The sequence below is a fragment of the Bison bison genome, unplaced genomic scaffold, assembly GCF_000754665.1.
Source record: "Bison bison bison isolate TAMUID 2011002044 unplaced genomic scaffold, Bison_UMD1.0 scf7180017864487, whole genome shotgun sequence".
NCBI lineage: Eukaryota > Metazoa > Chordata > Mammalia > Artiodactyla > Bovidae > Bison > Bison bison.
The window spans coordinates 643,753-658,982 of NW_011495047.1; the positions used below are offsets into that span (position 1 = coordinate 643,753).

The 15,230-nt window shown below is 41.2% G+C and overlaps 1 protein-coding gene across 1 annotated transcript in view; it reads left to right on the forward strand.

The window, feature by feature from the left end:
- PKHD1 (polycystic kidney and hepatic disease 1 (autosomal recessive)) overlaps positions 1-15,230 on the forward strand; it is a 443,812-nt gene that overhangs the window by 53,606 nt on the left and 374,976 nt on the right. The window contains exons 27-32 of the mRNA XM_010863025.1: positions 1,529-1,801; positions 4,206-4,336; positions 6,967-7,102; positions 11,312-11,507; positions 12,202-12,269; positions 14,860-15,230. Of these exons, the coding sequence (XP_010861327.1) occupies positions 1,529-1,801; positions 4,206-4,336; positions 6,967-7,102; positions 11,312-11,507; positions 12,202-12,269; positions 14,860-15,230 (1,175 nt within the window). The remainder of the gene's footprint in view (positions 1-1,528; positions 1,802-4,205; positions 4,337-6,966; positions 7,103-11,311; positions 11,508-12,201; positions 12,270-14,859) is intronic.

The following is a 15,230-nucleotide window of genomic DNA, read 5'->3' on the forward strand; positions in this document are numbered from 1 at the left end:
GAAGCCCTTTTCCAGGTGATCTTCCCAACCCAGGGATCAAGCCCGTGTCTCCTGCATTGGCAGGTGGATTCTTTACCACTGAGCCACCTGGGGAGCCCCATATATATGTGTATTTGTTGTTGTTCAGTTGCTCAGTTGTGGCTGACTCTTTGTGACCCCATGGACTCCAGCACACCGGACTTCCCTGTCTTTCATCATCTCACGGAGTTTGCTCAAACTCATATCCATTCAGTCAGTGGTGCCATCCAACCATCTCATACTCTGTCGTGCCCTTCTCCTACTGCCTTCAGTCTTTCCCAGTATCAGGGTCTTTTTCCAATGAGTCAATTCTTTACATCAGGTGGCCACAGTATTGGAACTTCAGCTTCAGCATCAGTCCTTCCAATGAATATTCAGAATTGATTTCCTTTAGGATTAACTGGTTTGATCTCCTTGCAGTCCAAGGGACTCTCAAGAGTCTTCTCCAACACCAGAGTTCAAAAGCATCAATTCTTTGATGCTTAGCTTTCTTTATGGTCCAACTCTCACATCCTCACATGACTACTGGAAAAACCATAGCTTTGACTAGACAGACATTTGTTGGCAAAGTGATATCTCTGGCTTTTAATATGCTGTCTAGGTATGTCATAGTTTTTCTTCCAAGGAGCAAGCATCTTTTAATTTCATGGCTGCAGTCACCATCTGCAGTGATTTTGGAGCCCAAGAACATAAAGTCTGTCACTGTGTCCATTGTCTCCCCATCTGTTTGCCATGAAGTGGTGGGACCAGATGCTATGATCTTAGTTTCTTGAATGTTGAGTTTTAAGCCAACATTCAAAAAACAGGTATCCATGTATACACATATGTATTCTTTTTCAGGTTCTTTTCCCTTATAGATATTATAAAATATTGAGTATAGTTCCCTGTACTATGCAGCAGATCCTTGGTGGTTATCCATTTTATGTGTAGTAGTATGTAAGTGTTACTCCCAAACTCCTAATTTATCCCTCCCACAACCTTTCCCCTTTGGTGACCATAAATGTGGGTTTATTTCTTGTGCGTGTGTGTGTGTGTGTGTGTGTGTGTGCGTGTGCGGGGTAGAGGGTTACTATTTCTGTGTGTGAACTTTAAGATCAGAATGATCTGTTGGAGGGTATGTCCCTGGTGATGGCTGAATAGAAGGTACATCAGCTCATGGGGTGAATGTAGAGTAGCACAACAAAAGGACAATTTTGAGCTAATCTAAATGAAATGGTCACGATTTGAAATGGTAGATTGTTGATGACTTAAAATGTTGCATATTCTTTGTCCCTTGTTTCGAAATATTCTTTAGTTTTTCCCCATTTTTTAACTGGTTAGTGATTTGTCATTACTAGTTTGTGAAAATTTAAGTGGAGGGCTCTAGGCTATTAAAATAAACACAGATTCCAATATAAGTTAGCATTCAGTTCCTTGAATTTTGAGAGGAAGGTGAGAGGGAATGGATATTTGACAGAGTTCTCATAAATGGAGTGATATTGCTGAGAGATGGTTTCTTTCTTCTTTTAAGATGACATGGACCTACTGGTTTATATTACGGGAACTAGTTTCTCTGGTGACTACAAGGCCCTGCAAGTTACAGTGAACAAAACGAGTTGCAACGTTATTTTCTCAAACCAAACAAACGTGGTGTGTCAGACAAGCCTGCTGCCTGTTGGAGTGCATCAGATCTCGATGTTGGTGAGACCCTCTGGTCTTGCCATCAATGCCAGTGGAGGAGGCCTCTTCCTAAATGTGGAACCCAGACTGGACACTGTGGAGCCTTCCCGAGCTGCAGACATTGGTAATCTGTGGGCACCCGCATTGCCTCTGATGCTCTGAGACCTTCGTTCTTGCCAACCTGCAGGAATCTAGTCTCGCCACATAATAAATCCATATCCACTGTGGTTCACAGGTTTTTGTTTTCTGCCATCAGCATTTCTTCTAATGAGTAATGGACGTTTGAGCCCTCAAATGAAGTCACTTGCCACATAAAATGCCATAGTTTGGTTAATGGTGTCAGGCATCACGAGGTCAATCATTAAGTCACTGGGACAATCCGATTAAGGGGAAATGACACTAGCTGGGGATTTGGGACTTGTGGCTTTGTTTTCAGCCTGCCAAAGTCAGAAGTGTGACCTTAGATATTTCATATACTCTGTGGGACTTAGTTTCCTTATAACGATGAGGATGGGCCTGGTATCATTTACTGAGCACCTCTTCTAGGCAGTTGCACACCCTAAATGCTAACAGTTGCCTGAAAGATGGAATTATTATCCTCATTTTTCAGATGATATAATAGGGTTCTAAGAGAAGAGTGACCTGCTCAAGGCTTCCTGATGAAAAAAGTGCGAGTGGCTAGGACTTCAGCCTATGAATTTTGAGGGGGACACCGTTCAGGACTCCTCTTTCTGGTATTGAACCTAGGGCTGGGGGAGCCAGTATGTGGCTTGAACCCCTTAGTCCCCTGGAAGGGTCCCTGAGCCTGTGACATTCCCCTATTCTTCTGTGTCGCCTGTGAGGGTCTTGACTTGATTGCTTCTCTTCCCTTCCCACCCGACTAGGTATAGATCTTTCTTACAGCCTTGGTTGTAGAAGAGCCTTTCTCAGCCTTCAGGTTGTTAGCAGTGAGCTCTGCTCCACATGTAGGTGTATCTTTGATGTTTGTGTATCCTTCTACTCTGCTGTCCTGATCTCTCCAGATAGAGCTGTTTTATAAGATATTTTAAATGTCCAGCCGAAGATCCCTTTACTTTTATTATTGGAATTTTGTTATTGGCATGTATTTTTCATTGAATTTTAAAATCAGCTGGTTTAATTTAAATTAAAAAAAAATTTTTTTGTATTTTTATCATAATTGCACTGGTGCTTTAGTTTAACCCAGAAAGATATGCCACCTTATGATGTTCACTTTCTGTACATTTACTTTAGTTTTCTTATTTAGGTTTTAACCCATCTGTTAGATTCATCAACAGCATTTCAAAGCTTTCTTCAAGTTTCTTCATATTCTTGAATTGCTCTTGTCAAGATTGTTTCCAGATATTGTATCTTTTATGTTGCTATTGTATGTTGGCTCTTCTTCAGTGTTAGTCTTTAACTTAGAAGTCTATTGTGGTCGTGCTCTGAATCTTCAGGGCATGTTTATATCTTTAACTTCAGGGTAATATTCCATTCAGTCACGTGATACTGAAAGGTCTCCGTCAGGCTGTATATGTTTCCTTTCTCACCCCGACACATGTGCCATCTCCCCACTCTCGTGTGTCTCTATTTGGTGGCTTTACTGCCTCTCCTGTATCCCTTTCTGGAGAGATGGCAGACCAGAGTCATTGCTCATCCACGAGAGATGGGCTACCTGTCCATCAGATGGATCAAGGGCTGCCCTCCAGGTGGGATATCAGTGTGACTGGTGCCATCGCTCCTCTTGTTGACATTATGATTGCTATAGTTGATCCTCAGTGGTCAGCTCAGAAGTCCTGATGACACCAGCTGCTGATGACCGTCACTTCTATATCATCATGGAAACCAGAACCTTGTTGGTGTGGTACCATTATCACAAAGCCAGAAAGGCTAAGGCTGTCATTTAAAGATGAGGAAATGGAAATTCGCTGGTGATCTGGTGGTTAGGCCTCTGCACTTTTGCTGCAGAGAGCATAGATTTAGTCCCTGGTGGGGGAACTTAAGACCTGCAAGCCATGCAGTGTGGCCACAAATTAAAAAAAAAAAAAAAAGAAGAAGATGAAGGAGATGAGACCAGTGAACTCAGGGACAATAGTGCAAATGACCTGCTGTAAGTGGCAGAGCAGTCTGTGGCCCTGACTCTGGGACCCTGTTCTTTCTACCATTTTATTCTTCCTCTCTTATACTCTTTTCTTGGGAAAAGAATTTAAGTTTTATAGAATTGACATGGATGATATTTAAAAATCTTGAGCAGAAAGAGTTTTCGGAAACCATTTACTTTATTTCTCCTTTCCATGACTGTGTTGTATCCCTATGTTTTATTCTTGAATATCTCCTTTTCTCTGCCCTCTAGTCACTGTATCTCCCACCTTATTTAGCAGTTTATATCTTTAACTCCAGTCTCTTTCTGCATGTTGAATGTGCCTTGTGTTTTAACTACGCAGCTTCATATTTTTATTTCACCTATTTCTCTTATGGGTTGTCTACTAGCACAGCTGTGTGTCCCATCTGAAAGTGTTGCGTTTTTACAGGAGGTCTCTGGGCCACCATCCGAGGGTCTGGTTTGGATAATGTTAACCTGGTGTTATTTGGATCCCAGTCTTGTGTCATTAATGTCACTACAAGCAACTCACGAAGAATTCAGTGCAAAGTTCCATCCAAAGTAAGTGGAATCTTTGGGCATCTCCTTTCTGGGTAGATGACCATTATTAATGTGTAGTTAATTAGGGGGAAGGCAATGGCACCCCACTCCAGTACTCTTGCCTGGAAAATCCTATGGATGGAGGAGCCTGGTAGGCTTCAGTCCATGGGGTCGCTAAGAGTTGGACATGACTGAGCGACTTCACTTTCACTTTTCACTTTCATGCATTGGAGAAGGAAATGGCAACCCACTCCAGTATTCTTGCCTGGAGAATCCCAGGGATGGGGGAGCCTGGTGGGCTGCCATCTATTGGGTTGCACAAAGTCGGACATGACTGAAACGACTTAGCAGCAGCAGCAGTAGTAATAGCAGCAGTTAATTATGTGTAAGGTTCTCAGTGGATCATTTCTTAGAACTAAGTTGACTGACATGATCGTCTCATCATGAGAGCGTGCTTACTTATATTGCTTACACGGACACACTTTTGCTATGAAGTGGGAAGCTGACCCCACCAATGTTGCTTGTAATTAGCATCAGTTAATATCTTTTAAAAGAAAATGACCAGACTGTCCCAGTCCACACTCTTAATGAATATTAGTGCCACTGAGTAAATATATTAATTTAGTGTACATTCTGAGTGTTGGTTTGCAAGACATATATCTTATAATTTTACTTCTTTTTCAAGCAAACAACTTAGTTTTCATAAGCAATTTTGTTTTCTGGCATGGATGGGACTGGTGAAACTTGGAATATTCTAGAATGTCTGCATGTATGCATGCTAAGTCACTTCAGTCATGTCTGACTCTTTGCAACCCTATGGATTATAGCCCACCAGGCTCCTCTGTCTACGGGATTCTCCTGGCAAAAGTACTGGAGTGGGTTGCCATGCCCTCCCCCAGGGCATCTATCTGACCCAGGGATCGAACCTGGGTCTCCTGTTTGGCAGGCAGCTTCTCTACGACTAGTGCCACCTGGGAAGCCCTTCTTTTCTCCAGGGGACCTTCCCAACCCTGGGATTGAATGCAAGTCTCTTGCATTATAGCCTGATTCTTTACTGTCTGAGCCACTACTCAGTCGTGGAATGTCTGGTTCCTGTGAAATAAATAGCTTAGTTAATCCTAGTTACTCCCTGCTGCTCCCCTGTTCCCTTAGAAGCAAGTCCCTTAGCTTTCTCATCCCTCTTCAGTTGGTTCTGTTTCATAGATGGCACAAGAGGTTTGGGTCCAGGCCCTTGCCTAGTGCTGTGGGAGAGAGTCATGCTCACAGCTGAGCTTGAACCTCCTATTCAGAGTTCACTTCAGTGCCATCAAAATTCCTAGCACACCCATGATCCCCAAAGAAGGCTGTTTGCCAAACAATAAAGATCTCTGAAAGAAGAGAAAGTTCAGAATAATCTTTGATCTCATATTTTTAATCTCATCCAGTTATTCAAATATTATGAAATATTAGCTTTTATATATAAACTGCATGCAGTTCTAACATATGTTTGTATTGTGATTCATTTCCTGTTATTGGACATTTAAATAATTTCCAAAGTTTCCCATATTTATTGTGTACTCACCATGTGCCAATATAAAAACACAGACATATAAAGCTTTTGACACAGGTATCTGGTTGTCTGAAACTCTTTTTAAATTAATACTCTCATCGTCACACGGGTGCCTGCTTTCTGATCCCTTGGCCAACATTGTCAGCACTTTAGTATGTATTGACCATTTTAATGGGTAAAATTTTTACTGATTGAATTTCTTTCACCAGAGAGTATAAATATTAGGAAAATCAACTTTTAAATTTGAACCAAGCAATGCATGCAAAGTTCAAAAGAAAATGATAAAACAATCACACTCTCTCCTTCCTCACTTCCCCATTCTTCAAGTCCCCATTTCTGAAACAACTACTTTCAATTCTTTTGATTATAGTTACAGAAGCATTTTATGGTGAAGTCAATAAACCATATTTACATTATTAAACTATTTAAATGATAATGGTAGGCAATATGTATTTTTTATAGTTTGTTTTTTCTTAGAGTTTTTTTTTTTAACATGTCTTCCTTGTAATAAAAATACTCTGTATTAAAAAAAATTCTTTGTATCAGTTGCTCTTTTTTCTTGATGCTTTCTCTTCTGCTTCAATTTAACTTGGTGATTTCCAGATTTATTTTACAGGTTTCATCCTAGTGTTTCCCTTGATTGCTCTCCTGAATAGATTCACTGTTTCTTGGAATTTCTTTCTCCTTTTTTGGTTATTGTTTATTTTTTGAGGTCATATCTGTAAGAAATAGTCCAAGACAGAAAATGTGGGCGGGAAGTTCTCTGAGTACTTAAATGTCTGAAAGTATGCTCATACTTGATGGATAGTTTAGCAAGATATAGAGGTTTATTTGAAATTGCTCTTTTTTTTTTTTCAGAACCAGTTGATGTGTTAATTGCAAATCACTCTTATTTACTCTTTAATCTGTTAGATACTGCACTTACCTTACCTATTCTAAGTACTAGTCACTGTGTGTGTGACAGAAAGAGAGAGAGACTTGAAAGTAGCAATTATATTCTTTAAAAACAATTTTCTTGAAGTTAATCTTTTAAACTAGTTCTATATGGACTTCACTCACGTCAGTCTTTTTTACAGTTTTGATTTTTAAAATTAATTTTCAGGGGGAAGATGGACCTACTGTGAATGTGACTGTTATCTTGGGGGGCCGTCCTGTGGTTCTTGCCATGGCATTTACATATGTCTCCTCTTTAAATCCAGTAATCGTGTCTCTCAGCAGAAATGGAAGCAGCATAGCAGGTAAAATACCTCATCCTGGAAGATATTTTCATTTTAGACCACTGAGCCTATAAGAAAGGCAAACAATGGCCTTATTAATTTTTAATGAATGTAGTATTATATTTTGGATGGAAGTTATTTTTCTGAAAACCTGGAGACTGATTTTCTCATCTTCGTGTGCTCAGTTGCTAAGTTCTCTCTGACTCTTTGTAACCCCATGGACTGTAGCCCACCAGGCTCCTCTGTCCATGGGATTTTCAAAGCAAGAATACTGGAGTGGGTTGCCATTTTCTCCTCTTGGGGATCTTCCTGGCTCAGGAATTGAACCCACATCTCCTGCACTGGCAGGCAGATTCTTACCACTGAGCCACTTGGGAAGCTCTTTCCCATCTTAGCCATCATTAAATAAATCTCCTTATATATATTTTTCTCTCTGTAAAATTGAGAACCATTTCTATCTTGAAAATGGGAATTCAGTGGTAAAAATTCAGTAAATGTTTATTGCACCTATCATGTGCCAATAATAATAGCACAGACATATAATCAGAATTCATCTTTGTCATTAATTGATAGAATTATTAGCCTCAGTTTACAGATTAGGAAACTAAGGGACAGAGAGAATAAGTAACTTGTCTAAGATGTTACTTGTAGTAAGTACTAGAGCAGGGATTTGAACTCAAGCAGCCTGGTTGCAGATTCCAAGCATCCAGCCACTTATAGTTTACTATAAAATGGCATTTGGGGCAGCAGTTCCTATTATAGCAATTATTTGATATGATTAGAGAATAGTATATTCTGATGAACTTTTTCCTTGAGAGACATGTATAGAAAAAATGAATTCTTTAACATTCCAACTGCATTAAATGACTTAATCTTTGATGATTTAGATGATACAACAGGATGGAATTATGACAATTTATTATCATGTCTGGATAGATTTGGAAAAGTAGCGGGTAACATGGTGTTTTGGTTAATTGGATGCCAGACGACAGAGTTTATGGCAGACATGTCTAAGGGTTTATTATACAAGACCATCAAATTTCCCAAAGAAACAGCCTGGACTCCATCCTTCTGGTACTATTTTCATTTTCCATTGCTCAAGAGTACATAAATAAAGGGAGGTGTCCTTTAGCTTCTCAATATTATTCAGCTCAGATAGTGCAGAAGAAGAATTTGCTGCCTGAGGCGACCAAAGTGTGTAAAATTCCTTAGTGGTATAGATTCTTCCCAACAAAGTAGAAAAGGGAGGAGGGAGCCCTGTGTTCTATTCAGATTTCAGTGATTTTGGCTTTTAATAAAATTCCCCACCTATAATGAAAAGAATAAATGCATTGCATCAGTGCCTCAAAGGCATCTCATATTAGCTTGACAGTTGACCAAGAGCCCAAGGAGTTCATGTTATTGATATATACAACATGATGCATTATTTGCAGGATTTCCACTTGCATTGAGATCTTTCTACAGGCAGAATAAAGAAGAACATGTTATAAAACCCCAAGTGAGGAGTACCCTATTGGGAAAGTCTGTTTCGAAAGTTGGAGGGTATTAATACATATCTCCATCAAGAAGATGCTGATGCTGATGATAACAACAGAGTCAAGAAGAAATCAGAGAAAGAGGAAGAGGAGCAGGGGAAGGAGGAGGAAGAGTTTGATGTGAGGGACCGTTAGTGTGGTTTTTGTCATCAGCGCTAGATTTGAATGAATCCCAACTTAACCACTCCCTGGGCAAGTTACTTAAATTTTTTTTTTTTTTAGTGAAAAAGGCGCTGACATGTTTATTTTTAATATTTATTTGTTTGTTCTTAGTTGTGGCACTCAGGATCCTTGATCTTGTTATGGCATGAGAACTCTTAGTTGCAGCAAGCAGGATCTAGTTCCCTGACCAGGGATTAAACCTAGGCTGCCTGCATTGGGAGCATGGAGTCTTAGCCATTGGACCACTCCTTTAACTCTATTTTTAATGTCTCCAGTTGTTAGGTGGGAATAATCATTTCAAGGTGATTGGGAAAAATGGAGATAAAGTACGTAACAGTACCTAGCCCACCCAGGAACTAACATGGAGTAAGCACTCGATAAATGCTTTGTCGAAGTGAACACCGTCATTCTGCCAGATACTGAATGTGGAATAAATGGGTCAAAGACGACCTCTGTACACTGGCCCCATGTGACTTGCCCCTTTAAGCAGGCTGGGATCCATCAGCTGAAAACTCTGCCAATGCCAAATTCAAATTCTTTCACCCCCAGTTGTTTGAAAGAAAGAAAGAAAGAGAAGTCACTCAGTCGTGTCCGACTCTTTGTGATACCATGGACTGTAGCCTACCAGGCTACTTTGTCCATGGAATTTTCCATGCAAGAGTATTGGAGTGGGTTGCCATTTCCTTCTCCAGGGGATCTTCCCAACCCTGGGATAGAACCCAGGTCTCCCTCATTGTAGGCAGACACTTTACCATCTGAGCTACCAGGGAAGCACCACGCCCCCTGCCCCGCTCACAAGCATATTTATTTAACCTTTTAGAGCCTATCTGCTTTACACACCCTAAAAAAACACATTTAACATGTTATAGCCATAGATCAGATCAACCTGGGGGACTCAGAGCCATTACCACCCTGAAAAGCTCTCTGACCCAGAAACTACCCACGGGGATGCTGAGTGACTCATTATGTGAGGGACATAGAAGCTGCCTCTCTGATCTCTTTCTCCCCTAGGAGTTCTTTGCCCTTCTCCTCTTCTGGGTGGCAGTCTCTGACTGATGCTTCTGGAAGGTCTCCAGCTGGCAGATTTCCCCACCTATGGAACCTGTCAAAGCACCATCTCTATAAACCTTGTTCTGTGCTATGGCCACCTTGTGATCATGTCTTCTCAGTCAACCCTGAAATTTTTGTACTCACTACCCTGAGGCTTCAGACCTGATAGTATAAATGAGGTTGGGAAGACAGGAAGAAGTAAAGAGGACGCGGAACAGAGAAGAAAATGAAGTTAGCTTTCTTTGTCTTCAGCCACAGAACCATCTTTAACTTGGCCTCTTTCCATACGATCCTTACCTGTATCCACATGTACCTAGAATTCCAGGAAGTCACCCCTTCTCTTTCCTTCTCTCCAAGTCACTGGGTGATTAACTGAGAAATTGCTACAAAAGGCAAAGCTTTGGGTAAAACTGAAGTTTTTAGAATCAAATTGTAAATCCTTGACTCTCTATCAGTCCCTATTGGGATTTATCTTTCAAATTGAATTTCAGGCACCGTCTTGCCCACAGGGCCTTTCTTGATATTCAGACAGTGGCTCTGATTTGAACAATGCCATGCCTAATTTCCGCCTCTTTATGGCTTGTCTTGTTCTGAAGCTTTTTCGGCACCTATTTTTATTAACTTTGGAGGTTCTTTGAGGGCAAGGACCACATTTAACTTATTTTGTGCCTCTGTGGCATATTCTTCTTTATACTCAAGAAATATTTGAGATAAAATGAAGTGTATTCATTTTATTCATGTACAATGAACTCTCATAGTATACATGGCATTTTAGTAGCGTTGCTAATAAACTAAAAAGGCATTGAGATATTTACAAGACTGGGCTCAGGCCCTCACATTTCCATTAATCATCTCTGAGACCTAGACTTCTGAGCCTTGGTTTCCTCAAAAGCAAAATGCTGGTCCTGCTAACTGTCCGAATAATGTTATCGGGACAGTGTGAGGATCAAATGGGACAGTATAGGTGAAAGGACTCCATAATTGTGAATTGTTGTTGTTCAGTCACTCAGTTGTGTCCGACTCTTTGCAACCCCATGGACCGCAGCATGCCAGGCTTCCCTGTGAATGACTGAATGCATATATAGCATTGCTATGGGCCTCAGTGCATACTGGAGACAGAGTTTTAGATTTTCATCTTCAGAGAAGTGGAGGCTAAAAAAGAGGTCACGAGGTGTTACTTCCTGGTGGTTATGCAGACCATCATAACTACTTGATTTGCCTTGACACTGAGATGAACTAGTGCTTCTTGAGTATAATCGTTCTGACAATTTTGCTTTCTGTGCCCTTGAGGTTATAGGCTGTAGCTCCATTAAAAGAGTTGTAAGTTTCATGAAAAAAAATTAGGTTGACATTAAAACTCTTGATTAGAGTATTATGCACAGTGCTGACCACGTGTTTAATCCGGAAAGATAGTTTTAGAATTGAATACGTGACTGAAGCACTAATCCACTTCACAGGGGCTAATGGATTTTCTTCAACACAGGAGGTGAGATCCTTTCCATTGGAATGACGCTGCCAGTGAACCACACAGATCTGGATGCTGAAGTCCGCATTGGGGACACCAGGGCTTGGGTCCTAGCGCAGACAGCTCAGGGCCTGGAGGTGGTGCTCCCCCCGCTGCCTGCCGGGCTCCATGGAATCTCAGTCTCCATCAATGGAGTCCACATTCACGCACAAGGGTGAGGTGGACTCCTGCCATTCATTACAGCTCTCCTGATGGTCTAATGATTCAGTTGAAGAATTCTAGCTTTGAGTTAGGTCATTATTTTTTTCTTCTTCCTCTGAAGTTAAGAGATAAACTCATGAGAATCCTAAAATTTGAACAAATCTTAGAGATCCTACAGGACAGTTTACTCTCAAGTCCAATTTTTGGCTTACCTGTTGGGGAAAGGAGAACTTTCTGGAGCTAAGATGTCATGTCTCTTGGTTGGGCTGGGGTGGGGTGGGCACCTCTATGTCAGGAGAAAGAATCTGTGCTTAATAAGAGACTGATTTCACTAAGACTTTAATTAGACTGTAACTTGGTCTTTGAATAAATGCTGTCAATTACTGCACAAGCTGCTGTCGGTCCTCTTCGCCCTGAAGTCCCTCTGCCCAGCATTTCTCCGAAAGTTCCCTCGCTTCATTCAGAAAGTAGCTAAACTCAGGGAGACTGATGTGCCCACCTGATGTGCATGCAGAAAAAGGTCCCCCACAGATTCTTTTCTACACTATTTCCCTCTTTCTCTGGTGGGCAGTGCTGGTCTCATATGCTTTCCATCACAGCCCCCTTTCTCTTTTCTTCTCTAACATACACATCTCTGCTGTTTTGTGCCTTCTTTTCTCTTCTCCTGACTTTCAGTTATTTCATGACCATCTCCTCATTTTATGTAGGGTGGATCTTCACATCCAGTACATCACAGAAGTCTTCAGCATCCAGCCTTGCTGTGGGTCCCTTGTGGGTGAGTGGCTCTGACCTGACTGGTTGCATTTATTCTGCAAGTCTACTCCCTGGGTATTCAGATTTCGTTCCTGGATTAATTAACTAGTGAGACCAGAGATGGGGCTTCAAGGAGAAGCCCTTTTCCCTGCCCTGGGAACTGAGTAGTGTACTTTGGAGAGTGTGAAACTCAGGATTCTTTAGCCCAGTGAGTTCAGAAAATTAAAGAATTTTTATGAAAAAGACATGTGCTTGGTTTTCTTTTTTTTTTAATGGAAAGAGGCTGAAATATCTAAAAAGTGGCACATCTGGAGTACATATTACCAAATCACTTTGCTATACACCAAATGAGCAGAAATGAGCATAATATTGTAGATCAACTACAGTTCAATTGAAAAAAATACAGAAAACAAGTGAAGAGCTTCCCGAGTTAGCCATTTCGATACTGCTTATGCAAGGAGAGGAGACATGAGTCTCTGGTGTCTTTACTTGCTCTGGGATGTGGATGAAGGACCAGAGTCAGGAGATGGATGGGAAGGAGTGGGTGGAAGGGAGGTCCAAGAGAGAGGGGATGTATTGATACGAATAGCTGATTCACTTTGTTGTTCAGCAGAAACTAACACAATAATGTGAAGCAACTATACCTCACTAATTAAAAAAAAAGAAGCACAAATGCCAGTATGGGAGATGTCAGGACTGGACAAATAGAGAAATATAGAAAACTATTCATTTTCAGAAAAAAAAAAAAAAAAGCTATGTATTTGCATATGATAACCATTGTATGTATGTGTGTATGAAATAGCACATTATTCATTAGAATTTTCTTATTGAAGTATAGTTGATTTACAATGCTGTGTTAGTTTCAGGTATACAGTAAAGTGAATATATACACATATATCCGTTCTTTTTTAGATTCTTTTTCCATGTAGGCCATTACAGAGAATTGAAGTATTCCCTGCATTCTATAGTAGGTACATTAGCCTTTTTGAACGTAGTATAATCCTTTTAAAAGCTGCTTTACTTTACCACTGATTTGGTGATGATAAGGGGTTTGTGGCTCCCATCCCCATCCTGTAGAGAGGGTGTGATTGGCCCTCAACTAGAAAGCGAGACAATATGACTGTAACAGCAAAACCACAAGCATGTTTCAGTGTTCCAGTGGCTCTTGATATGTCACATACAAATACACGTATGACTATACAATATATGGATTACTGAAACATTATATAGACTAATATAGAAGATAAGTAGAAGAATTCAAAAATTTAATTTTTCATCAGTGTGTTAGTTGAATATCAGTTCAGTTGCTCAGTTGTGTCCAACTCTGCGACCCCATGGACTGCAGCACGCAAGGCTTCCCTGTCCTTCACCAACTCCCAGAGCTTGCTCAAAGTCATGTCCATCGAGTCAGTGATGCCAGCCAACCATCTCATACTCTGTCATCCCCTTCTCCTCCTGCCTTCAATCTTTCCCAGCATCAGAGTTTTTTCCAGTGAGTCAGTTCTTTGCATCAGGTGGCCAAAGTATTGGAGTTTCAGCATCAGTCCTTCCAATGAATATTCAGGACTGATTTCCTTTAGGATTGAGTGGTTTGATCTCCTTGCAGTCCAAGAGATTCTCAAGAATCTTCTCTAACACCACAGTTCAAAACCATCAATTCTTTGGTGCTCAGCTTTCTTTACAGTCCGATTTTCACATGCATACATCACTACTGACACAACCATAGCTTTGACTAGACAGACCTTTGTTGGCAAAGTAATGTCTCTGCTTTTTAATATGCTGTCAGTTTGGTCATATGTAGAACAATATACATATACTCTGCATAATAATACAGAGAATAATATGGAATAATAGGGCAGTTAATACAACAGATTATAAGACTGGAGAATTTGATTTTTTATTAATGTATATATTGTATATCGGAGAAGGCAATGGCAACCCACTCCAGTACTCTTGCCTGGAAAATCCCATGGACGGAGGGGCCTGGTAGGCTGCAGTCCATGGGGTCACTAGGAGTCGGACACGACTGAGCGACTTCACTTTCACTTTTTACTTTCATGCATTGGAGAAGGAAATGGCAACCCACTCCAGTGTTCTTGCCTGGAGAATCCCAGGGACGGAGAGCCTGGTGGGCTGCCGTCTATGGGGTCGCACAGAGTCGGATACGACTGAAGCGACTTAGCAGCAGCATGTTGTATATATGTGTATATGAATTACATATATACTCTTTCTACATAGTAATATATAGAATAATGTAGAATAGCATGTACGATAATACAGCAGATGACGAGAGCACGTCAAGAAATTTGATTTTTCATTAGTGTCGAAGTTGTCTAGGATCTATAAATATACTTGAAAACGTATTTTGTCTTAAACTTTATAAACATTCTTCTTATGGAATAATTCGTGTTGTTTTACTGCCATGTGAATTTCAGCCCATCTGACTCCTGCCAAAACAGTCATACATTTAACACTGGTGGGTTGAGGCGAAAAATTTCACTAACGCTTACCCCACCTTTCACTTAGTTGTTCTGGGGCTCACACAGCTGCTGTGAGTTCCTAGTTCTGAAATACCAGCTTCTCAGTTTTTTTTCTCAATATTTGTGCTTCAGGTGGAACCATCCTCAGCATCTCAGGAAGAGGGTTCAGCAGGGACCGAGCTTTGCTTTGGGTGCTGGTGGGCAATCGGTCCTGTGACATTGTGAACTCAACAGAGACCAGCATCTGGTGTGAGACCCCGCCGCCAGCCCCCCTGCCGCTGAGCGCCCCAGTCCCTGTGGAGGTCTGGGCTGGCAGCAAGCCCTTCCCCCACCGACCTTCGCCTCGCCTGGTGGGGAAGGGCTTCACCTTCATGTATGAAGTGGCAGCAACACCAGTGGTCACTGCCATGCGGGGAGAAGTCACGAATCACAGCCTGAGGCTCTATGTGGAAGGACAAAATCTCTTCGACTCAGTGGTCCTTCTGGGTAACTTGAGCTGTGAT